This window comes from Notechis scutatus, chromosome 12 (genome assembly GCF_049901735.1).
Source record: "Notechis scutatus isolate UNSWTSFEM ecotype Mainland chromosome 12, rNotScu1.2, whole genome shotgun sequence".
Lineage (NCBI taxonomy): Eukaryota > Metazoa > Chordata > Lepidosauria > Squamata > Elapidae > Notechis > Notechis scutatus.
In genome coordinates this window covers 13,348,150-13,373,619 of record NC_142020.1, presented here as the reverse complement: position 1 = coordinate 13,373,619, position 25,470 = coordinate 13,348,150, and the positions used below count along the sequence as shown (strand labels likewise).

Below are 25,470 nucleotides of genomic sequence, written 5' to 3'. Positions count from 1 at the left end.
GAAAGCAGCAGAAGTTTTTCTCTCCCCCAAACTCTGCCAGAAATGAGTCTTTGTGAGACTTGTCGTGCCGGCACAGCCTCTTGGAGCAGGAGGCCTTGCAGGGTCCCCAAGATTCATTTCTGGGGGAGTTTGGGGGAGAGAAAGAAAGACTTTTGCTGCTTTCCTTGCATGCAGCCAAAAGCAGAAGGAAGCAGCAGAAGGAAGCAGCCCAGTGGCCAGATGAGGCAAGTGGGGCAAGTTCCCCCCTTTCCCTCCTCCCCTCACTACCTCGTGTTGTTTGCAATGCAAGCCTTGTGTTCCCATGGGCCATGTGGGCGGCGCAGCCTTGTGTTCCTGCACAGCCTGGATTAATTGCTTTGGGGGTGACATTTCTCTGCGGACCACCAACATTTTCTTGCGGACCACCAGTGGTCCCCGGCCCATTGGTTGGCAACCACTGAACTAAAGGACTTCAGGAGTCTGTTTTTTACTTAGCTCAAATGAGAAATATACCCTTATAGATTTTGGAATATTTTATATAAAAAAATAAAGACATGTTAAAGGTAACACAATGACAAACACTTTTGGTTCACTTAAACAGGAGAGCCGAGTGGCTTAATTCTCTCTCTCTCGTCCCTCTCTTGTAAGAGTAGCTTAATTTTTTCTTTCAGCAGTTTGATTTCTTCTTCTTGCTCCATCACTTTCTGCTGAAGAACGCAAATGATCTAAACAAAACAAAGCAGACAATTATTGCCGCAGTCCCATATAGAGTAATGCCAGCACAGGAAGTGAACCACCAGATAGGAAGGGATCACTTTTCTACATGGCTGGTCACTTCCTTTTTTTAAAATGAAGAATAGCCATCTTCATTTTATTTAAATTATATTTCTTTCTTTTTTTTTCTTTACTGTGGTCGTTAACCAACACAGGAGAAATGATATTCAAAATTAGGGGCTATTTATCTGACTCGCTGCCATAAATTATGACAATGATGGGCTCATTATCATAAATTATAATCTTATAATTATAATTTATAATTAAATTATAATTAGGGGCTAATTTGTCTTACAATCAAATTATGTTCAGGCTTTAACAGAACAATAGAGTTGGAAGGGACCTTGGAGGTCTTCTAGTCCAACCCCTTGGTGAGGCAGGAAACCCTAGACCAGGGGTGTCCAACCGTGGCAACTTTAAGACTTGTGGACTTCAACTCCCAGAATTCCTCAGCCAGCAAAGCTGGCCGAGGAATCTGGGAGTTGAAGTCCACAAGTCTTAAAGTTGCCAAGGTTGGACACCCCTGCCCTAGACCATTTCAGAGAAATGGTTGTCCGATCTTTTCTTAAAAAACCTCCAATTTTTATGATAAGTATGTGATAAATTGGATAATCAGGATCAGATCTTGCCAAGGCTTACATTTGCTGAGTTATGGAAGAGTTCACTTTCCAGTAGCTGAAGGGCTGTCGGTCTCCGCGAGGATGCGTGGCTGGTCAGCAGCTTCACATATCTGGCCTGTATTGGCCACTTCCCACAAAAAGTGAGCGGGAGGCTGCCCCGTCTTAAGCCCATCAGAACTTCTGTCCTCTCCATTTCTGTCCCAAACGGCTGGAAGAGTTCAAACAGGATGACGCCCAAACTGTACATATCCGACTAGAGAGAGAAGAAATATTCCGTGTCAGAACACTTTTTTTTTTCATATTTTAATACATCTTTTTGTCATTCCTATCAGAATTAATAAAGGGATGTGCATTGTACAGGAACAGCTATGGAGTGATTCTTGCTAGGGAGGAAAATTTTTTAGCAAAGGCAGAAACTTTTCCAGGGTTGACATTCTGGGCCAGCCTGGCAATTTCAAAGCTGTACGGTGTTGCTTTCTAGGCGAGAAGCCCAAATAACTGGGATCAGACTTGTTCCCAGGGTGCCCTCTACCTCCCTCTAAGCTTGCTTGGGTGTGTATTTATTTCTTCTGGACAGGCCACTCGACTTCTAAGGCACTATAATATCATTGCTGTCATTTTGTAAGGCGCTGCAGAGAGCTCTTCGCTTTTTAAAGAGCGGCGGCGCTTGATATTTTCAAAGTTTATGGCTAAATGGTTTGGGAAGGAATAACGGTCGCTGCTTGCGATTATTCCGTTGTTTCTCATGGCTGCTTTGTTGGGAGCATCTGTAGTTCAATAATTTTTCACATTGAGGGTTTTATGCCCCTTTAATCGGTAGTTAGAATGCAGTATGGCAGGCTGACTGCCCACTGCCAGGAGTTCGATCCTGACTGTCTCACGGTTGACTCAGCCTTCCATCTTTCCGAGATTGGGGTAAAATGAGGACCCAGATTGTTTGAGTGCTGAAAAGCACTATGGAGCAGTATATTAAGTGTTACTGCTATTCTTAATATGTCTTTTGACATCTGAAAGATGGAATTTGACCGCCGAGGTCCTGTTTGTCTTTAAAAAAGCCCCAGTTAGATTGGAAGTTGGGGTGGCTGTACCTTGAAATCATAATGAGATCCTTGGAGTTGTTCAGGTGAAGCATACAGACAAGTGCCCACTCCGGAGGTATGGATGAGCGCTAACCCAAAATAGAGGGAGAATGTTAGCATTTTTTTTAAAAAAAAATCAGGCATTGCAAATCAACAACCAAAGCACTATTAGAGTGGAATAATTACCATAATTATTCTCTGCGCTTAGCAGTTGGATTGTATCTTCCTCTATAATGTCTCTACAGGCTAACCCAAAGTCCCCTATTTTCACATGATGGTTCGGTCCTTGGAGAAAGATATTCCGGGGCTGTGAAAACAAAACCAGCGCACTGATGATGTTACCTAGCTGGGTAATGAAACGTCTGCAAGAAAGCAATGAAGCTCAGAAAGCACCAGAGACTCCTTGGGTTCTGTTCCTCCTCCTCCTCTCAACCCCCCCTTCCCTCCTAGCCCTGATGCCATTACATGGTCAGGTAGTGAAACGTCTGCAAAAGAAAACAAGCTCAGAATGCACCAAGGACCCCTCATTTCAACCCCAAGCTACAAATATCCTCCTTAACACTCGGTGTGAAAGATTTAAATCAACCAAAAGTGTCGAAATACAGCCGATGAGATTCTGGTTGTGAGCAGTGAGTAGTGAGGTCGGCTTTGAGAGCCCTTTCTACTCTAGACGTCTTCTCTGGTGGCGACAGGTGCCAAACACCCAGAGACCCATAGGGGTGAGGTTTAAGTCGACTACCTTATTGCTCTCTGCCTATTACACAGGAATCTCCCCAGTTTCACATGAGATAACTACTAGATAAGGCTTTCAGGGAATTCAGACCTAGCTCTTTGGTGTTTACGTAGGGAATCCAGGCTAATTCCCCACTTGACCCCCCTGCTCCGAAGGTTGCTCTCCAACAAGGGGAGAGGTAAGCCTGCGCTGAACATGACACCTTTTTAGAGACCATGCATCTTCTCTGTTGGCCTGAAGCCTTTAGATCTGTGAGATCATCTAACCGGTTCCAGAACCAAGCGTCATCGTCACAAAGGAACAATGGCTCAGACGTGAGGCTCCCAAATGCGTTTTCTCCATGCTCAAAGCTACCCATTTTTTCTCTCGCTCCCCTCAACATGGGTAATTTGATAGGACGTCCCCACAGATGGGAAAGCGAATCGACGGACAAAATATTAATTGACGCGATTATGACCAACAACACCTCCATGCTTCAAGATTTACTGCCCTCCCATTCAGTTTACCAAACGGTCATCTGCCAGGTAAACTATCTACCTTGCTCAATCTAAAAGACTTAACATAAGAATTAAAAACATAATGCAGGTAGTCCTCGGTTTACGACGACAATGGAGCCCCAAATTTCTGTTGCTAAGCAAAACATGGGTTTAAGTGCGTTTTCTCCCATTTTTTTTAACCTTTTTTTACCTCCCCCCCGCCCTCCGAGAACACTGCAACCCTCATAAATAGGAGTCAGTTGCCAAGTGTCCGAATTTTGATCACGTGACCAGGGTGCAACGGTTGTAAAATGGTCCAATGAACCGTTGTAAGTCAGGGACTACCTGTATGTAGAATTTTATGTAGCATGTCCAAAGCCAGTACTTCTGAAAAGAGGTTTAATTCAGAATCACAGATTTCATTCCAAAGGGTCTTTAAATGTGATTTATTTTTTTTTGATCTGAACATTTTGACAAGCAGTAGAATGATTTGTACAATCTGATGCACATCTAATTAAAAGTAATTTCCATTGATCAACTCTTGGAAAGTTAAATGGGACTTAAATCTAATTCACAACTTTATGTGATAAGGCTGTTATCTTATACACTTGCCCAGAGTCACTGAGAGAGAGACGGTGAGACAGGCGGCTCTATAAATTTGACTATGGTGATAAAATAAAACCTTACAAATACATTTGGATTAAGCCCTCGCTGAAAAAGTGAAGTGTTCTTTGGTCAATCCTTCCGATAGTTATTATAAGGTAGATGATAGAATATTTTAGCGGGCTTCCCATAGTTTCAAAACAACCAGCAAAAGGTGTTACAATTGAAATTTTTCTGCAATCACTTTCTGGACACCTAAAAAGTTAGCCAATGCTCAGATCAGATCAGATTCAAAGAATAAGCTACTTCTTTAAGACAGTAGAGCATGACAGCATAAATAGCCTTCAGATGGTCTTGATTAAACCACGTCAAATCTGATAGACTAGCTCATTACCCGTGCTTTGCTACGAAACTGTGGTCGGGCTTCGTTTTGGGGGAGGAAGTAAGGGGGAAAAAATTCTGCCTCTGCCTACCAGCATCCATTAGTATTCATCTGGCTAGCGTCCTGTCAGTGTGTGAGAGAGTTGAGGGCTGTTTGGAAACTGAAACAGTACGTGCTGTATGAGCAAGCAGACGGCAAGGAGCCTGGGCGTGGCTTAGCTCAACTGTTCTGTACTAAAGCTGCTTGGTGCTCTGAAACAAACTCCTCTGCTTGTGTTTTGCATTTGGAACAGATTTCTTTTCAGGTGGAGAGGGGGAAATAAAACTCCTTAGCATCAGAGCGTGTTAATAATAATATAGGAAATATTCTAAACGCTCTGATGGTCATTTCGAAAAATTCTTTCTTAGTGAGCCCCTAGAAGCCAAGAGGAACATAAAATTCAATTTTATCGGCTTTACAGTTCTGGAGATTTTGTGATGATGCGTGAGGGGTATTTCACTTATATACATAGATTGCTCTGCTAGCTTATATGTTGCCAATTACGACTTTTATATCTTTTTCTCCCCAACCGTCAAAGAAAAAAGGGAGGTTTGTGCAAGACAATACGCAAAGTGGAGATCCTGAAAGGAGGTAATATTTTACCAAATATTATAATACGGGATTTGGGAAATGCTTAACAGCAAGAACTGTACGATGCAAAGAATTAGGATCACCCTTTAAATTCCAGCCAATCTGATTTATGGCTCATGTATATTCAGGCAGTCCTCCATTTAAACCACCACAATGGAGCCCAAAATTTCTGTCGCTAAGTGAAACATGTATGAAGTCAATTTTGCCCCATTTTTACGACCACTCTTGCTGCAGTTGTGCAGTGAATCGCTGCAAGTGGCTAAGTTGGTCACACGGCTTCCTCACTGACTTTGCTTGTCAGAAGGTCGCAAAAGGGGACCCCCAGGACACTGCAACCGTCATAAATATGAATCAGTTGCCAAGCATTCCAATTCTGATCACCATGGGGATGCTGTAATGGTCGTATTTTTCAGCGTCGTCATTGTGAATGGTGATTTAATAGGCCGTTGTAAGTTGAGGACTACCTGTACACAAGAATCTAGTTGACTAACGGTCAGCACTAGGTTGGTGCTAGAAAGAGTCAATAGAATTCAAGAGGGATTGGGCTTAGACCGTTTGTGGGAATGTCATGATTCTAGGCTGATTCCTCTCTTGATTCCTCCACCCCTGGACACTCTACTTGTCCTTTTCCTGCAAATACCCATTAACACTGCCAAATCAAGCTGTTTAGCAGTGAAGGACCAAAGAATGAAGTTGTCAACTCATAAAACATTCCTGTGCCTGTTTTAAAAGTTGCCATAAAAAAAGGAGGGGGGGAGGAAGGAAATCTGGAAGAGCAGTGCAGTTTTAAATCAAAAGTATATTCCAATTCTTATCTTTAAAAGATTGTAACTAAAATACCAGAGCTTTTGCCCGCAAATATATTTAATTGGAGAATGTGATTGATGACACCCAGCCCACAAATGTGCTCAGTTGGGGGAGGAGGGAAACAGGATCACAGGGGACTGTAAATGACGTATCCCAGAGTTGGCTTCGTACAGGGCAGGGCCAGTATGTCGCCTCAATTAAATCCTTTGAAGTTTTTTGAAGCTGGACTCGAGAATCGTGATTTAATTAGGGCGATTGTTGGAATCCTGACAGAAGTCATCTTTGTTGGGTTGCCTGGAGTGGATGTCATCCTGGATATCTAGACAACATTGTGTAGTTTACTCCCACTGTATTAGATATTCTATTAGAGAGGAAAAGAACTTGCAAGTCTTTATTTTTATCCCTGCCCGTTTAGCCCCCCAAAAGCAGAATGTTCCACGGAGAACCGCCACAGAGCAGAAGAAAGGAATGATGGCAAACATCTCCCCGTCAAATCCAAGAAGGGCGTCAAGGCCACGCATGCTGACATGGTTGGCCACCACGATCACCACCCCCTCCACCTGGCAGCAACCATTGGGTGTCACCACCTAATCCCCGACCTGCTGAAGCGGGGTGCCCGAATCGACGATAGGACGAAATCCGGACAAACAGCTCTTCACCTGGCCTCCAGAACCCTCAACCAAGCAGCCATTCAGACGTTGCTCCGCTGTGGAGCCCAGGTGAACTCCACCACTCCAACAACCCAAGAGACCCCGCTCCATCTGGCCGTCCACACCTCATCCAGCAAGGCCGGCATCGTTCTAGGAGCCGACGAGACGTGCGTGGAGCTGCTGCTGCTGAATGGTGCCGACGTAGGCCTGAAAGACTGGAAAGGCCAGGCAGCGCTCCACCACGCTTGCCGAAACGGCCGGGAGGACATCATTAACCTCCTTCTGAGTTATGGAGCAGATGCCAATGACTTAACATTGCAAGCGGAGTCCTGCCTTTTCCTCTTCCTGGAAAAAGCAAGCAACCTCAAGAAGGCCAACGTTCTCTTGAAGCTGCTGAGCCTATCCTACCCGGTGAAGCTCACTAACGCTGAGGGCCGTCTACCCCAACTGTTGGATGACCCCCACTGGGAGCCGCTGAAGGACATACTCCTCCAGGTGTCTTCCCAAGTGTGGTCCTTACAGGACATCTGCAAATTCAACATCCGGAAGGTCTACGGGGGAGACTCGAGGTACTGGCTCAAGGAGGCGATGCCCGTCGAGCTGTGGGACTCGATCTACACGAGCCAACAGTTCTCGTACGCCTTGAAAATCGTCGAAAGGATTTTTGACGGCGGGCACCGCCAACCCGAAGTAAGCGAAAGGCCCTGGGATGCCAGTCCCCTCCTCCTTTTTCTCCTTAGCATGATCCCTGCGCTGTGGCAGGACCCACTTTTCCTGGGATGCTAAGCCGTGTGTGTGTGTGTGTGTGAAAAATCAAATAAAACCAAAAGTGTTTTCAAAGCTTTGTGTTCTGAGCCAATCCTCGCAGACGTTGCTTTCGGTGGGGTGCACTCCGTCCATTGGAATATTTAGAGAAGAAAAATGGAGAGGGATTTCTGCCTTTGGAGAGGTGCAACAGACGACTGGAAGGTTGACTCAGCCTTCCGTCCTTCCAAGGTGGGTAACATGAGGACACAGATTGTTGGGGGCTAGAGGCTGACTCTGTAAACTGCTTAGAGAGGGCTGGAAAGATCTGTGAAGCGGTATATAAGTCTTAAGTGCTATTCTTCTTCTTTTCTTTTCTTTCCCTTCCCTTCCCTCCCTCCCTTTTCTTCTTCCTTCCTTCCTTCCTTCCATCCATCCATCCATGATGTGCAGTGGTTAGAAATGCAGTATCGCAGGATGACTCTGCCTACTGCCAGGAGTTCGATCCTGATTGGCTCAAGGCTGACTCAGCCTTCCATCCTTCCGAGGTGGGTCAAATGAGGACCCAGATTGTTGGGGGCAAAGAGGCTGACTGTAAACTGCTTAGAGAGGGCTGGGAAGCTCTGTGAAGTGGTATATAAGTCTAAGTGCTATTGCTAAGTGATATTTAGTAGAGCCTTTTTAAAAACCCTGCTGGAAACAACACGATTCATAGCTGAATGGGACAGAAATTTTGGGGGGTGGGAAGGAGGTGGCCTGCACAGTAAATACAGGTTGTCCTCAACTTACGACCACAATTGAGCCCAAAATATCTGTTGCTATGCAAGACATTTGTTAGGTGAATTTCGTCCCGTTTTACGACCTTTTTTTGCCATAGTTGTTAGGTGAATCACTGCAGTTGTTAAGTGGATCAGGCTTCCCCCTTGACTGTGCTTGTCAGAGAGGTCGTAAAAGGGGATCACATGACCCTGGGTCACTGCAACCGTCATAAACACGAGTCAGCTGCCAAGAGTCTGAATTTTGATCGCTCACCTTGGGAATGCAACGGTGGTAAGTGTGAAGAACGGTCATAACTCAACTTTTTTCAGTGCTGTTGTAATTTTGAACAGTCACAAAATAAACTGTTTTAAGTCAAGGGTTGCCTGCAAATGTATATTTAAAAAGGTGTTCATTGGTTTGAAGCAACAGAGATTTGGATAAGTAGAAACTTCTACCGCTTGCTTTTCTCGTATAATTTTCTCACATATCTATGTATAAAAGCGAAATGCCACTCACGCATCATCACAAAATCTCCAGAACCGTAAAGCCTACAAACTTGATATTTGGCACGTCTGTTCCTCTTGGCTTCTAGGTGCTCACTAAGAAAGGATTTTTCAAAATGATCATCAGAGCTTTAGTATCTCGTATATTATTATTATTATTATTATTATTATTATTATTATTATTATTATTATTATTATTATTATTATTATTATTATTATTATTATTATCATACTCTGATGCTAAGGAGTTCTACTCCGCCTCCCCACCTGGAAAGAAATCTCTTCCAAATGCAAAACACAAGCAGAGGAGAGGAGTTTCAGTTTCAGTTTCCCAGCAGCACCAAGCAGCTTTAGCCCAGAACAGTTGAGCTAAGCCACGCCCAGGCTCCTTGCTGCCTCCTTCTTGCTCACACACCAAATACCATTTCAGTTTCCAAACAGCCCTCAACTCTCACACACTGACAGGACGCTAGCCAGATGAATACCGATGGATGCTGGTAGGCAGAAGCAGATTCCCCTCCCAAAAAGCTAAGCCCCACCACATAGTTTTGTAGCAAAGCATTGATATCAAGCTAGTTATGAATATAATGCCGATATAGAACGGTTTCTTGATTCTGAATATTTAAGTATATCCAAGTTCTTAATGCATTATTTGAGTGCAGGATTTTTACATACATTTCCTCTGGGCCATAAGTAAGCCGCAACTTTATGAAATACCTAGTATAGCTTTGAAGGAGTATTTTACTTACTTTAATGTCCCGGTGCATGACTCCGTTAGTGTGGATATAGTACACTCCTTCTAGCAGCTCCTGGAAAATCTTTAAGGTCCAGTGTTTCTCGATATGATGATAATGATCTTTAAAAACATTTTTAAAAAACAGGACAGTTTTGCACACACAGCCTTTAGAATAGCTTTTTCATGCATCTGTTTAAAATGTGTTTATTTGTTTTGTTTTTTTAAAAAATGAGAAGCAAGCAAGCACCTTTTCCCAGGATAGTTGGTTAGACTTTGAGACTTACTAGAGGCATCCCTGGCTGTCAGACATACGTCATTCCTGGTGGTAATCCAGTCGCACAAGGAGGTTTCGCACAGTTGCATTTGTATGTGAAGCATCAGGTGATATTCGGTCTAAGAAGAGGAATAAAATTTCAGAAGGGAAGCCAGATTTCGCATTTACAAAGGTGCTTAAAACTATTCCGCAGAAGCACCAGAGCATAATTATCACCCGTTCGAGACGAATTTGTATTTACCGTACAAGACTGGGGTGAAGGTATCTCCATTTCGGAGTCTTCATCACTATAAGAATCATTCGCATTGGCGTGGTCCCCATTTTCATCGCAGCGACGTAAGAGCGAGGCCTGATTTCCGTTGTCCCTCGATTTGTTGCTCGTGTCATTGTCACTGCTGCCGCCGTATGTCCCAGGAGGAAGCGTGCAAGAATTCCCTTTGCTTCCCTTAGCATTTCTGCCGGAAGAATCCTCCCCAGTCTGATTGGCAAAGATGATGGAACTGCCTTCCATTTCTTGAATGCAACTCTGGTCCCTGCATAATAATAATAGTAATAATAAGAACAAGAACAACAACAGTTGTCGATAAGAAAGACAAAAAAATCTGGATACTGGATGTGGCAGTGCCTGGAGATAGCAGAATAGAAAAGAAAGAACTGGAGAAGATAACAAAATACAAAGACCTATAAACAGAAATAGAACGACTGTGGCAAAGTCAAGCAAGGGTAGTATCAATAGTAATAGGCACCTTGGGTGCAGTCCCAAAAGTGGAGCACCACTTGAACACCATCATTGGCATTGACAAATTTGCCATCAGTCAATTGCAGAAGGCAGCTTTACTTGGAACAGCTTCCATCCTGCGGCGATATCTATAACTCCATCAAACATCCAGATTTGCCTATCCCAGGTCCTTGGTAAGGACTCGATAGGAAGACAAAAATGCCAAACCCAGTCTGAACATCTGTCTGACTCTGTGATGAATTATAATAATAATAAAATAAAAATAAATGAAACATGTGACAGTGATACCCATTGTCATCAGGGCACTTGGCACCACGTCCAAAAAATTTTCACAGTACATCAAGAAATTGCAGCTTCCTGCAATAACACCAGGACATCATATATTTTAAGAAAATACTTGGGTTGATACTTAGAATGCTGGCAGCAACCCGTATCAACCATCAGTTCCAGTTAATAATATTTGTGATACACTTTTTAATGTTCAGTTGACTGAGTTTCATGTTTAATGAATAAAGTATATAATAATAATAGTACATTTTAAGAAGATACTTGGTTGATACCTAGGATGCTGGCAGTAACCCGTATCCATTAGCACCAGTCACTTTGTGATACATTTTTTAATGTTCAGTTGACCGAGTTTCATGTTTAATGAATAAAAGAGATAATAATATCAAAAATCAAGGCAGGGAAGGCAACTGTACACCCTTCATGGACTAACCCTACCCCCCAAATAATTTTATTTATAAAAAAGAATTTGTTCAAAAAAAAGAGGCAGATTTTTTTTTTGTGGAATCTTAGAATACGTACTCAGAATTTCCTGGCTCCGAAGATATTTTGAGAGATGGAAGATCTAAGACTAAGCCACCTGTAGTGGAGAAACAGGGCACTTCATCAATTTTGTAACGGTTTTCGAGACAGTGAGAGAGAGGGCTTATAAAGGTAATCAATCAATCAATCAATAAAATTGAGAAGGTGGGATGAAACCCACAAATTATAAACTGCTGCAAACTGTCCAGTCAGGCAGATGAGACCCAGGGGGTGGGGGGGTATAGATATTGGAGGAAGGATGGATGGATGGACGGATGGACAGACAAACAAACAAATGCTCCCCTTTTGGACATGCTGGTTGAACATGTTCCATCCAAGCCGTGTGGTAACCAACAATGTTAGGATGCTGCAACTGAGCCAAGACTTTCACTTCCCGTAGGACCTACAGAAAAAATCAGAGAGGGCTTAATCACATTTGGTATGGCCAGATAAACCGCTCTTTCCCAAGATGCCCGTGGAGTTTCCGGAAATGGAACTAAGGGCGCCTTTCACTTTTGCCCTTACCTACCACCTGTCTTTGTCAGGTGCCAGAAATCAAGGAATCAAGGCCATTTATGTGAAGGCAGTTTTGTTGCGTGCTAACATTCTTCTACAAGAATCTGAACTATTAACGGTCAAAGCAAAATGATAAAGAGTCAACAAAGTTCAAGGTGGGCCGGACTTAGATCTCTTGTGGGCGTGATTCAAAACTGACGATGCGCTGATGACCTCTTCCTCGGGCTCTGCCTGGTCATCTCCTATGTCACCAAAAGATGCCCCAAAGGTGTTTTTTGAAAAGGAAACCAGACTTCCTGGTTTTTCTTTGAAGATGTTTCGCTTCTCATCCCAAGAAGCTTCTTCTGCTTCTTGGATGAGAAGCAAACGTCTTCGAAGAAAAACAAAGGAAGTCCGGTTGCCTTTTCAAAAACACCTTGGATATCCAACCTGGACCTTGAGAATTTCCCCATAGTCACCATAAGATGGAATGTCCACTATAAGGGAAATAGTGGGCGGGATTAATCGGCAGGAAGTGCCAAAGTCAAAAGTGGGTGGGGCTCCCAACTTCCTGTTCTCTCTCTCTCTCTCTCTCTCTCTCTCTCTCTCTCTCTCTCTCTCTCTCTGTCTCTCTCCATTCTTGCTGGAAATGCAGGACTTTGGGGGTTAGCAGATTTTTTGAAGCAAGGCAATAAAATAAACAAGTTTCTGCTTGCGATTCACAGGTTTCTTTCAACATTAAATATGGACTAACCCCGAGCTGGGAACTGTGATGCCTGTCTTTGCACCACACCCTCCAGACAACATAAAACAAGCCCATACCTTCATGCAGTCTCGTTTGGTGGCTTTCTTAATCAGGATTTTTTTAATCGCGTAGAATTGACCGTCAAGTTTATTTTTGACCTGAAAGGAGATCAATAAGGCAGAAGGATGTAAAGAAAATGTAGAACAAAATAAAAGTTATATGATAAAATTTAGAACGAAGGGCAAGAATCCTTTTTGGGAAAAAAAAAAGAGAATTAAAAAAAATCAATACAAAACCTTGGGATTTCACAACATACAGTAAGAGCAGGACTGAAATGAAATGAAATGAAATGAAATAACACCTGCTGGATTCAGAATATGGGTTTTGGGTGGCAAATAGAGAAAAAGGCCACATGGGTATCGTGACATTGTCAGGATTCCGGCAGTTACCCCCATTTAAATCATGAGTCTTGAGCCAAACTTCCAAAACTTCAAAAGGATTTATTGGGAGTTGACATGCCGGCACTGCCTGTGTGCAGCTGACTCTGAGACACATCATTCATTGTCACCCTTGACCCCAGTGGTGGTATTCAACTAAAGTTGCCACCGGTTCAGTGGGCATGGCTTGGTGGCTGTGCTTTGCACGCATGCATACACTTTGCGTGCACGCGTGCGCCAAACACGCACTTTGCGCAGGTGCAGAGGCGTTCTAACTTGCCTCCTGCAAGCCTGCACAATGCTGGTTGCTGCAGCAGCTGCCCCGCGGCGCTATTCTGCACCACACAAAGCAGCTGCACTTTGAATTCTGGCCATAAAAGTGAGTATGGGAGCCTGGGCGGGCGGGCGGGCCAAACACAGAGCATCGAAGAGAACCGGTTTGGTCTCCACTGCTTATTGCCACTACCGGCTCTCCAGAACCGGGCAGAACCGGTCGAATACCACCACTGCTTGACCCTGGTTTTCCCCCCCACCCCCCGGGTGTATCATAATTCATATTCTCCAATGAGGCACATCCATAGCCAAGAATCATCAATCATATTCTACAGTTAGAATTTTGCGCGGCAGACACTTCAGTCATCTAGTTACTATCTTTGACAAACTATTTATGGAATGCACTTTCGATTTCCAAGCTGCTGCAACTGCTCTTTCAAACCCCTTTCCCCCCTCCCTTTCTGTTGGCAACTCTAAAAAGACCATAGAAATATTTTATGAGTTGACAGACATCATTGCCCAAACGGTACAAATTATGTAATTCAGCAACTCCAACCATCTGTTGTCTTAAGAGCATATTCTTAGGTCATATTCTATAACTCTGCTCAGAATAAAACCTTAAGATATATCAAAAGAAGGCCTTGCACAATTTCTACCCAACACCACCAATGAGCCTTATTCTCCATTCGATTCTAAGCAATGCTAATGTGGTTGATACAGTCAGTTATACATACCTTATATACTGTTCCATACCCTCCTTTCCCAAGCTTTGAAATCTCATCAAATTCGTTAACGTAACGGGATGTCTGTGCTTCAAAAAGGATTTCGTTCTCCCTGGTTTTTAAAAGAGTGTATTAATATGGAGAAGTTATAAAAATAATTTAAAAGGGAGAAACATTCCACTGTAGCAGTTTCTTTCACAGATAAAGGAGCGAAGTATGGAAATAGAAATGAGACATCGATGTAGAAAAATATCCAGATTGGTGACAGCCTACCAAGGATCAAACTACTGATTTATGTCCTGAATTAGGTGCACTTCAGCTTTTTACAATTCAGAAATGGAAAAATTCTCATTCAATTCTCAAATTCTCATTCAGAACAGAAACCAATCGTCTCTTCTTTAGACTTTTTTATGTTACATGATTTACGGTTCCAACGTGACGTTAATCTGAATTTTATTTCTGCAATGCAGGGACTCCAGAAGCAGATGCTAAAGCAATTGTAAAGCCAACATGTTAAATAAAATAGGTAGCTGGTTTAAACATTACTTCTGGAGCTTCGAATACGTACTTGTTTCTGTAGGAATCACCATGACCAACTTCCTATGTAACAGAGAAATGAAAAAAAAAATGTTGCGATCAGTCACAAATGCACAATCGAAAAACAAAGATTGGATTTGTGAAAATAAAACGAAAAGCCAAGACAGCAAAAATCAGCGGTCTTTAAGCACAAAGGTCAATCCGAGACAGAAGCAGTTTTGAGCTTCTTTTCCAATGTTATTCTTACTCTCCAAGTTCTTTTACAAAACCCCTAGCTAAGAAAACCGAACAATGAATTTAAAAAAATAAATCAAAATACATTTTTCAGACACTTAAGAAATCAGATCCATGATTTGAAGGTCTTGTTTGCAAAGCAAAGGTTTGTATTAATTGTGCTTTAATAGGAAGTTTGGGCATTTCTTGAAAAGGGAATAATAATGTTTAGGATGCTGAGCATAAGAAAAGGGGTAGCTTGGTATAGCGGTTAAAGCACCAGCCTAGAAATCAGAGACCATGAGTTCAAGTCCTGCTTTAGGCATGAAAGCCGTCTGGATGATTTTGGGCCCATCACCAGGAGATGGTGAGTTCTAGTCCCACCCTCGGCACGAAAGCCAGGTGGGTGACCTTGGGCCAGTCACTCTCTCTCAGCCCAATCAACCTCACAGTTGTGGGGAAATCAGGAAGAGGAAGGTGTGCTGGATATGTTTGCCACTTTTGAGTTATTTGTAAAAATAATAAAGACGGGGATATAAATAAATAACGTTGGCGCTGCTCCGAACCACGGTTGCCTTTTTAGATCTGAAAGCTGCAATCTCTAATTCAGGGTTTCTTAACCTTGGCAATCTTGACCTTGGCAATTTGATTTCCTTGGCTGGCTGCTGGGGAATTCTGGGAGTTGAAGTCCCCGCATCTTCAAGCTGCCAAGGTTGAGAAACACTGTCCTGGTTTATATTCCACCATGCAGTTATAATATAGCCTATAGTTTGGCATGATACCCAAACAAACTGGAATACGTTAATGCTGGTTTTTAATGCCTTTGGGCCAGCAGAATAAGATGCCTCAGTGCTTCAGAATTTTTAGCAAGGGGCTCTCTGCCCTAATGACTGGCTGGGTAGGTGTAGCTGGGTGGTCATGTGGCTAGGTGGTCATGTGATCGGGTGGTCATGTGATCGGGTGGGTGCGGCTGGGTGGTTGTGTGACTGTGTGTGTGTGGCCAAATCGACGTTGCTTCTTTGTTCTAATTACATACACACACACACACACCAAAAAAGTTGTTTATTATTTCGTGCATTCAATACTTAAATAAGAGACTGGGTGAAACCAGGCTTAATAGCAGTGACTGTGAGAGAGATCTTGGAGTCTTAGTGGAGTTTCTGATGAGTTATGTGGTTCTTATTATTTGGGAATTAATCCTCTTGGACGCTAGTGGCTCTGTTATCTGGTTTCTCAGTGGCTCTCCCTCAAAAGTGCCGAGTGGATTGTTTATCTAGCTTGCAACACTTTTACCAGGTGTGAAATGCTCTTGGCGGAACGCCCAGAAGTTCAATTAAGCCTATGAAGCTCTTTCCCTTGCTGCTTGTCTTTTTAAGCTTATCGGGGGCTCTCTGAGCCCTGCAGAATCTTAATTAGGAGCTCTCCTGAGCCCCCAGCAACCCACCCCTGCCTCAGTGGTTAAAAAAAAACAGAACAAAAATATTTCACCACAGCCATAGCAATGAACTGGCCAAGCATCCCCATTTTGCACAAGGATTAAAAGAAGATGACCTGTAACTCCAAATATTGTTCTAGCATGCTTTTAATGGGCTTGCCAGGAAACAGTGAGAGAGAGAGAGAGAGAAAGAAAGAATTACCTCATTGTGTATTTGCTTCTCGGCTGCTTTCATTAGTTCAGTAATGGCTCGATTATGCTGCAGTCGCAAACTGCTGAATTCTTCACAGATGGCAAAATCGGAAAGCAAGCCCATCTCAGTAAATGTTTTACAGAGTACTGTATTTGGGGGAGGAGGAAACAAGCCCATTTGAAAATAAACCGAACACTCTTCAATGCTTGCCTTCATTATGTTTTTATGGCCTCCCATCTACAGTACTTCAATTGCTTTCATTTCATTTAAATTATGTTTATAAGTCCCGGGGGGTGGATTTCAGAATAATAAAATGTTAAGGTATTAATACAACTATCAGTTATAATAAAATTAGCCTTGTCCAGCTCTCCAAATGTAAAATCCACTAAAATACAGCAGCTGCAAACCATGGGGAGATAAATAAAAAGCAACGAAGCAGGAGAAACAGGGGTGTTCAGCTTTCCTGTAAGTCTATAATGGTGAGGCCACTTGTATATAAACAGAGAGCAAACCCCATTCCCTTCTAGCACTGGTGATGTTACCTAGATAGGTAATGAAATGTCTCCAAGAAAACAAGCTTAGAGAACACCAGGGACCACATAGTCTTCCTTCACCTCCTTGCTCCCCCTCCTCCCCTTCTTCATTCTGCAAACCCAACTCCCTCCTAGCATTGATGATGTTACCTAGTTGGGTCATGAAATGTCTGCAAGAAAACAACCAAGGTCAAGAGCCCCAGGGGGCTCCACAGTTCAATCCTGAGCTACAATATTATCTTCTATTGAGGAAGGAAGGAAGGAAGGAAGGAAGGGTCAAAATCAGCCCCACCCACCGGATGTCCTGATGACATCACTGGCCACACCCTCAATAGTGCTGTGGGCCAGACAAATGGCAAAGCATGTCCGTAGGGCTAATAAAATATTTAAGTTCAGACAAAATGCATCTTGAACGTGTTAATTTTTTACCTATTGAACACGTCGGTTGGATTTAACAAAACCGAGCTCAAAGGAACACTGCTCTTTGGTGCTACTCTCTGGGAAGCTATCAACCCCAAACTATTCCATAAGGCCAACTCAAACCCTTCACTAACATTGAAACAATCGTCTCGAACACGTCCGATCTTGAGCGTAGACGTGGCAAAGATGCTCCAGCAGAGAAACCAGCAGGAGCTGATTGGCAAAGGAAGACTTGATGTTCATTAATTTCTGGGAACCATTTGCACCCCGAAATTCGGCAGGCCAGTCAGAATCTGGAAAAAAAAAGAACAAAAATGAAACTTGTTTTACATCTTCAGGGCCCTGAAAATAAGATTTAAAGGTGTTTCAAAGACATCGGTGTATTTGAAGTACAACGTGTAAATCGGAGGTGTCCGACCTTGGCATCTTTTAAGACTTGTGGACTTCAACTCCCAGAATTCCCCAGTTGGAATTCTGGGAGTTGAAGTCCACAGGTCTTAAAATTGCCCAGGTTTGACACCTCCTGTGTAAAGAGTGTAAAGAACCCAGATGCATTGAAAGGCAATTTTGCTTTTTTTCCCCTTCTTTCTATATTTTTTTTTCTGGAACAGATGGAAACGGGTGCAGAGTGAAGCAATCATCCATTATTTATCTCTGCCTCCTATTTATGCCCTGGAATATCCATGCTGCAATGCTGTTTTATAGCCCTGTGAAGCTGCAAGATCTGTGCTCGTAAAGAGATATGCTTGCTTTTCATGACAAATGGGATATAATAAAGATGCCATCCACTTCTAAGGCTTTATAAAGGCCTGTATATAAGAAGCAATCATCCCCAGAATTATTATACCAACTATTTATTAGTCACATATATAGTTATACGGACAAAGCGCTGTTACTCATTTCTAAAAAGCTTTACGATTCTTTCCGCCTACTTGCTTTATATTTATGGCATGAGCTACGGTAGTTATTAAGATTTTTAAGGACAAAAACCCGAGAGAAAAATATAAATTAACACGTAGGATAATTTTGCCGGGTTTATCTCTGTGCAAACAACTAAACTGATTCCACCTCAGAGAGTTAACACCATAGCTTGAAATGCAGATGCATTTATGAAGATTCACCAATGTATACGCTGTAGGGTTGTAAAAAAAAATACTGACACACCTATGCTGAAGGCATGAGTGATTCCTCTTCAAACTGTGGAATTCCAACTCCTATTAATTCACCTCCGGCTAATTAGCCTTATGCTTATCTTAGGATAAATCAATTCTAAATGGGAAGTAGCTCAACGCTGATTTTCTTCATCCCTTTCACGTCAATTGATGTGCTAAAAAGTTTGTGTGATTTATACCTGACTGTAGAATTTATTTTGGAGGCCACTAACACTTGTGCAGCATGTGTGCAGCAGACTAATCGAACATATTTCAGAATTGCAAAAACTGTGGTTTGCCTCTGAAGCCAAAAAGAGGACGCCTGATGCAACGATACTGCAAATGGAGTCACAAGACCCATTCTGAGAAATGATGAAACAGCTCCTTATCTGCCTCAAGATAAAGACATGAGATCAATAAGGTAAAATTTCAGCCATTCCATACCCTTCAGCATTTGGAGTGTAATATTTCAAACTGTTGCACAAAGGCAACATTTTCAAACGCAGGCAAGCAAGGAAAACTAAAAAGTGGCAACAGAATTACACGGAAAGTAGCTATATAACTGAAAATATACAATTCTAAAATGCCTCTTCCTTGTTTAGCAGGAAATTTTTTTCCCCCAGGCAGAACCAAAGGAAAATTAGGTTACATCTCATCCTGAATTTTAAATCTTTGCCCAGAAACCCAGAACCAAGAAAAATGCAAGATTTCTTATTTTCCTTGTGGGAGGTTTATTTTTTTAAAAAATACAGCTTCAAAATGCATCATTTTTCCAATGCAGAGTTGTCAACCTGCACAGTCCAAAAATATATTCTATAAAAGTTCATTTTATAGAGGAAATAAACACAAAAAAGTCACAATCAACCCTGGAATTATGATCATAAGTTACTTCAGTCCTTAAATGAGTCATCGTGTGACTGGACCTGATTTTACGATCTTTTGCAACTGTCGTTAAGCAAACACTTAAGCAGTCGTTAAACAAATCAATTTTACTCAATGGGTGGTTTTTTTTGTTTTTTGTTTTGCAACTGTAAGAAGATGCCAGAAACCAGCAAAAAAAACCACATTGAAAATCATGGCGTAAGTCGAGAACTACCTGTAGATGTAACAAATAAAGCATTAAGCTATCTTTTAAACTAGCATTTTAGTTTTTCTAGTTTTTCTAGATGCAGGTTCTCCCTTCCACCCTTTTCTGCTCAATCATGTCCAATTTGCAAAAATTGCCTGGACAGGTTCTGGCAAATACTTTACAGCAAAAAAGCATTCAGACAGAAATTGAACAATCGAGGGAGATTTTTTTTTTTTTAACTTTGTTTCTTGAGTGGATCAGGTCACTCAGGTGAACTATATTGCAAAAGTATTCCCTGCTGAGGGAGACGCTGCTAAGTTTGTTTTTGCAAATGTGGAGGTGGGTGGAGGAAACCAAATCCAAGCCTGGAATCAACCAGTTTTTCTTATTAGCGGCTGCAACTAGTAATTTGTTCTTTATTATGCCTCATTTGCCTTCATCTTCCTCTCCATCCACTGTAACCTCCTCATATCAAATTATAAAAGGCTGCCCTGCAGGGACTTTTGTGTACCGCAAATCACTGAACAAAAACACAGGAGAGGAAGATGACATTGTATACCTAGGTCATTAAAAAGTCAACTTTTGATACAAGCCCCCATTACAATCTCCAGTTGTCCATGAAATGATCTACTGCACGTGTACACATACCTCTTCTCTCTCTAAAATAATCATCCTATTCACACCCCATTTACAATCCCCAGTTGCATACATAATAATCCAGGGATGTGTGTGTATGTATATATGTAGTGTGTGTGTGTGTATACACACACATACAATACATACACATACAATACATACATACATACATATATAAAGAGACCCTATATTATTCTCTCTCCATGAGTGTACACATAAACACATACACATTGTCTCTCATACATATACTGCACTGTACACACACACACAGATATATATATACATACATACACACACACACACATATACCATACATGTATATGAATACATGAATACATACATGTACCCCCTCTAAAATAAACATCTTTTTATATGCATTCCCACACTTATCAGTTCCTAGTTGCATATAAAATAATCTAGGGAAGAATAGATAGGTAGGTAGGTAGATAACAAGGGAGAGATTAGGTAGGTAGGTAAGTAGATAGGTAGGTAGATTTAGGTAGGTAGGTAGATTCCAAAGAGAGATTAGGTAGGTAGGTAGAAAAGAGAGAGATGATTTATAGATTATATATATAGAGAGAGATTAGATAGGTGGTAGGTTAGTAGATATAGATAGAATCAGATCAGGCAGGTGAAAAGCGGGGTGGGAAGAATAAGTAGGTGGGGGGTCAAAGGTGTGGTAGGTAAGTAGGTAGGTAGAAAAGAGAGAGATGATTTATAGATTATATATATAGAGAGAGATTAGATAGGTGGTAGGTTAGTAGATATAGATAGAAATACAGATATAGGCAGATGATAGTTAAAAAGACAGAGGTAAATAGATACTGTGCATATCTGTGTGTATAAATAAGACAACCTATTAAGTAGGTAGATTTAGGTAGGTACGTAGATTCCAAAGAGAGATTAGGTAGGTAGGTAAGTAGGTAGGTAGAAGAGGGAGAGATGACTTATAGATTATATATAGAGAGATTGCATAGGTGGTAGGTTAGTAGATATAGATAGAAATACAGATATAGGCAGATGATAGTTAAAAAGACAGAGGTAAACAGATACTGTGCATCTCTGTGTGTATAAATAAGACAACCTATTATTCTGTATACATACACCCACAGCCACACACAGTGCACACCAGCCCAGGTGCACCCCACCTCTTCCCACTACCACCCCGATCACCCTCTTTCCCTACCCCTCACCTTACCCCCGATGCACCGATACACGTGTACACACCTCCCCACATAATATCCCCACCCACCACCGCAGCCTTTCCAGCCGCCCTCCCGGCCCCGCGCACCATCGAAGGGAGGCTCGGCTCCGGCCTTCTCCTCGGGGAAGCCAAGGGCGGCGAGGGCCAAGCGCGGCCTCTCAGCCCCGCCGACGCTGAAGGCGGCCTTCCTTCGCCACATGGCCGCGCTTGCTCTGGAAGGCCGCCGCCGCCGCTGCTCCGCCTGCCTTGTCTGCCTGCCTGCCCTCGTCCCGCCCGGCTGGCTGGCTCGGCGACGCCCCCTGCCCGTCCCGCCAATACAGGGCCCATAATCCCCGGCCGGAGGGCTAGGGGGTGAATCCTGAGGGCGTGGATGGTTGGGCGGGGGTTAACAGGCCGCCCAATTGAAGGCGTTACTTTTTCTTTTTATTTTTTAAAAAAACTGATATTATTATTGTTGTTATTTTATATTTTCAACTGATTGTAACTATTTTAAAATATTTTAGCTATTTAGTTAAATATTTCAACTGTTTATTTTATTTTTAACTGGTTTTATTACATTTTATTTTAATTTTATTGTTGTTGACTTGATATCATCATGATTACAGTTTGGGGAAAAATGAGAATTATTCCTGAAAAATTTAAATCTCACAGGGCTGTTATCAAATTGTGCATAAGCGCACAATCGCGCCTACCGCCCCTGTCCTATTTGTCCCCAATTATTAGTTCCTATTTCTTGTATTTAAATGTATGCTTATTCTTGTTTCTGTTGTAAGCTTTTGACAAATAAATAAAATAAAAATAAAAATTGTGATGACTATGGTTGGTCACACCGCTAGTTTGATCACTGGGGTGGCGGGGGGGAGACTTTTAAGAGGAGACTGGACAGTCCCTTGTCTGAAATGGTATACGGTCTCCTGTTTGAGCTGGACTAGAAGACCTCCAAGGTCCCTTTCAGCTCTATTCTGATCGATTGAAGATGTTCAGGCCGGATTGGGCATTTTTGAACACCTGTCGAGGCCTCCCTGCCTGGCCTGCATGCCAGGCTGCCACTACACTGCCCATAGGCCCTGGCTGGAGGGCGAATCCTGAGGGCATAGATGCAGGTGGCATTTCTATTTCTTTTTTTAAAAAACTGGTTTTATTTATTGTCTTGATTTGATCATAATTTGGGTTATTATCAAATTTGTGATGATTGTGGTTGGCCACATGGTCAGCTTCATCACTGGGGAGTTTTAAGAAGAGACTAATGATAGAGCTGAATTGGAATAGAATAAGTATTTGATTTATTATTGTTATATATATATTTTCTCTTTAAGAACAGTGTGTATTTTAAGAATGTACCAAGCAGAATTCGACTGGAAGTTATGTGTTATATTGAATGTTATAATTGTAAAGGCATAAATTGAAGTTTAAATAAGAGCTGAATGGATAAAAATTAAAAGATACAAAGGTGTCATACTCCAATTAGTAACTATAGGGAAAAAAATGTTTAATGAGATAAGAAAATATGAAATTGAAACAGGACAGACAAAAGTATAAATATAATGACTAGAAAGATATTGAAACTTAGAAAAAGATATATATAATTGAATTTAGGAAGGAATGAGATAATTAAAAGTAAGATTGAGAAAACTAAGGGAAGGGAAAAATTATTGAGAAAATGTTAAAATAGTAATAAGATATGGAATAGAACACAAAGATGAATATGAAATTGAATTTGTGTCCGTATGGAGAAGTGATAACCCGGACTATGCTATCCTCAAAAAAAGAAACTTTACTTGTATTATGTTTTGTGAAAACTCAAATAAAATTTTTATAATAAAAAAAAAGAAGAGACTGGACAGTCACTTTGGTATAGGGTCTCCTCCTTGAGCAGGGGGCTGGACTAGAAGACCTCCAAGGTCCCTTCCAGCTCTGATTGATTCTCTTCTTTTGGAGAATAAAGGTAGTCCTTGACTGACAACAATTTGTTTAGTGACCATTCAAAGTTATAACAGCACTGAAAAAACTGACTTGTGACCATTTTTCAGACTTACGACTATTGCAGCATCCCCATGGCCACGTGATCAACATTCAGACACTTGGCAACTGGCTCACATTTATGACAATTGCAGTGTCCCATAAACACACGATCCCTTTTTGCGACCTGACAAGCAAAGTCAATGGGGTAGCCAGATTTATTTAACAACCATATTATTATCTTAAGAACTGTAGTGATTCACTTAACAATGGTGGCAAGACAGGTTGTAAAATGGAGCAAATTTCACTTAATGGGTTCAATTGTGATAGTAAGTCGAAGACTACCTATACCAAGGAGTCCAATAAAAATTAGGTCAGGTAAATACGCCACAGGTCATTCAAAGGCCTTTTCCAGCAAGTGAAGGATGCATAGGAACAAGCATATATCTGGAGATGTTTTTAAAAGCCCCTTCATGTCAAAAATGAGAAATGAATATGAATGAGAACAGCTAACTTTATCATTTGCATTTCCCCCAAATAAAAAATGCATTCCAGCTGGTAACATAGCATTGGGATCAATTATTTGATTTAAATGTAGATGGGACCTTACGTGATAAAGCTATCCAGCCTTAATCCTATTAAACCTCAGCAAGACTGGTTTTTGCTGAATTTCAACCACGATGTTCTTTTTTTTGGATCTGGTAGAAAATATGCTTTTTAATTTGTATGAGTATTCAATAAGACATTTTTTGTTCTGTTTTTTTAAAGCCATATTTTACGCAGGAGGCATCTGTGTCAAGCTAATGGGGCCATCCGTTTCCCAGAGGAACATGCAGTTCAGAAACTCAGCAAGCAAGAGAGGTGATTAATTAAATCACATCTTCCTGGTAATTGAACATTATCCTGTAGTGAAGCCTTCTGTTTTTTCATGAACTGTAACAAAAATTTACAGTAGACACTCCTGTTCACTTTGATCTCTTCACTCATTGTAGTTCCTACGAACTTCCTAGAGGATTTTTTTCCATCTCCTGTCAAAACCCAACAGATTTCAAAAATGGAGTGGCTGCTATTAAAGGCACTTGGAAAATCTGAATTTTTGTGAAATTAACCAGAAGTGTTCTACATTCACACATCTTTCATCATGTCTTTTTCTTCCCAAGAGCAGAGATATTTGTGCAGGAGACATTGAACTGGGGATGATCTATAGTACTAATTCAGCAGGAAGTCATTTTTTTTTTTGCGATAAGTAGGAAACGTGGGGTGTCTGCACCATTTTGATAAGCTCCTGTGAGTTGGCAGTGCTCATTAGGACTCGATTTTTCTCTCCCACCTTTCTCTCTCCTTTCTATTTTCCCTCTCTCCCTTTTTCTATCTTTCCCTTTCCTTCCCTCTCTTCTCTCTTTCTTTCTCCCTCTCCCTCTTTCTTTCTTTCTCTTTCTGTCTCCCCCTCTCTTCTTTCTTTCTATTTTCTCTCCCTCTTTCTCCCCTTTTCTCTCTATCTTCTTTCCCTCTTTCTCTTTTCTCTCTTTGTACTCTCCATCCTTCTTTCTCTTTTTACCTTTATCTTTCTTTTTCCCTCTCTTCTCTCCCTCTTTCTATCTTTATCTTCTCTCCCTCCCTCTATTTCTTTCTCCCCGACTCTTTTTCTCTCTTTCTCTCCCCCTTTGTCTCTCTTTCCTATTTTCTCTCTATCTTCTCTTCTCTCTCTTTTCCTATTTCTCTCTCCCTCTCTCTCTTATCTACTCTCTCCCTCTCTCTCACCCACCCCCGCGCCTGCGCGCGCCCCGGCAGCGCCCCCTGCCGCCCGACGGCGGGCAGCGGCGTCTGTGTGATCCCCGTGTGACCCAGAGCCGCGCCGGCCGCGGAGGCCCGGATGCAGGAGGCCGGGCGGAGCGGGGACGTCATTGTTCCCCGACACGGGCGAAGCAGGAGGCGGAGGCGGAGCGGCAGGCGGGCGGGCGGGCTGAGGCCAAGAGCGACCCGGCAGCGCCGTGCCAGGTAAGCCAGGCGGCGGGAAAAAGCGGGCGGGCGGGCGGGCCGGCTGGAGAGGAGAGCAGGGGAGGCGGGCGGGCCGGCGGGCGGGCGAAGCAGGCTAGGCCGCCGCCGACCCTGCACAAGCTCCGGCCTGGCCCCGGCCCGCCCCCCTGCTGAGG

General features: G+C 42.3%; 3 protein-coding genes across 5 annotated transcripts in view; 2 read left to right on the top strand and 1 right to left on the bottom strand.

Annotated features, from left to right (window-relative positions):
- Positions 1–497: 497 nt before the first annotated feature.
- Positions 498–21,718, bottom strand: EIF2AK1 (eukaryotic translation initiation factor 2 alpha kinase 1). The gene is made up of 15 exons (XM_087942186.1): positions 21,446–21,718; positions 17,433–17,591; positions 16,355–16,491; positions 14,536–14,567; positions 13,980–14,079; positions 12,613–12,693; positions 11,601–11,698; positions 11,296–11,355; positions 9,991–10,282; positions 9,760–9,868; positions 9,489–9,595; positions 2,639–2,759; positions 2,462–2,541; positions 1,393–1,626; positions 498–704 (listed from the first exon to the last, which is right to left on the bottom strand). The coding sequence occupies exons 1-15, from the start codon at positions 21,555–21,557 to the stop codon at positions 573–575; spliced, it is 1,854 nt and encodes a 617-aa protein (XP_087798312.1). The 5' UTR covers positions 21,558–21,718; the 3' UTR covers positions 498–572.
- Positions 2,812–8,198, top strand: ANKRD61 (ankyrin repeat domain 61). The gene is made up of 3 exons (XM_026687360.2): positions 2,812–3,709; positions 5,224–5,276; positions 6,499–8,198. The coding sequence occupies exons 1-3, from the start codon at positions 3,401–3,403 to the stop codon at positions 7,517–7,519; spliced, it is 1,383 nt and encodes a 460-aa protein (XP_026543145.2). The 5' UTR covers positions 2,812–3,400; the 3' UTR covers positions 7,520–8,198.
- A 3,505-nt stretch (positions 21,719–25,223) lies between the features above and the next one.
- USP42 (ubiquitin specific peptidase 42) overlaps positions 25,224–25,470 on the top strand; it is a 38,801-nt gene continuing 38,554 nt past the window's right edge. For 2 of the 3 annotated variants that reach the window (XM_087942179.1, XM_087942181.1), the window contains exon 1: positions 25,224–25,315. The gene's annotated coding sequence lies outside the window, so the exon portion shown is untranslated. The remainder of the gene's footprint in view (positions 25,316–25,470) is intronic. The other variant, XM_087942180.1, reaches the window with a different exon arrangement.

Coding starts and splice junctions, on each gene's coding strand:
- EIF2AK1 (XM_087942186.1), bottom strand. CDS start 21,557: ATGTGGCGAAGGAAGGCCGCCTTCAGCGTCGGCGGGGCTGAGAGGCCG. Junction 17,592..21,445: donor AGCCGAGCCTCCCTTCGATG/GTGCGCGGGGCC, acceptor TTTTTTTTCCAG/ATTCTGACTGGCCTGCCGAA. Junction 2,542..2,638: donor AAGCGCAGAGAATAATTATG/GTAATTATTCCA, acceptor ATTTTGGGTTAG/CGCTCATCCATACCTCCGGA.
- ANKRD61 (XM_026687360.2), top strand. CDS start 3,401: ATGCATCTTCTCTGTTGGCCTGAAGCCTTTAGATCTGTGAGATCATCT. Junction 3,710..5,223: donor ACCAAACGGTCATCTGCCAG/GTAAACTATCTA, acceptor CAACCGTCAAAG/AAAAAAGGGAGGTTTGTGCA. Junction 5,277..6,498: donor AGTGGAGATCCTGAAAGGAG/GTAATATTTTAC, acceptor CTGCCCGTTTAG/CCCCCCAAAAGCAGAATGTT.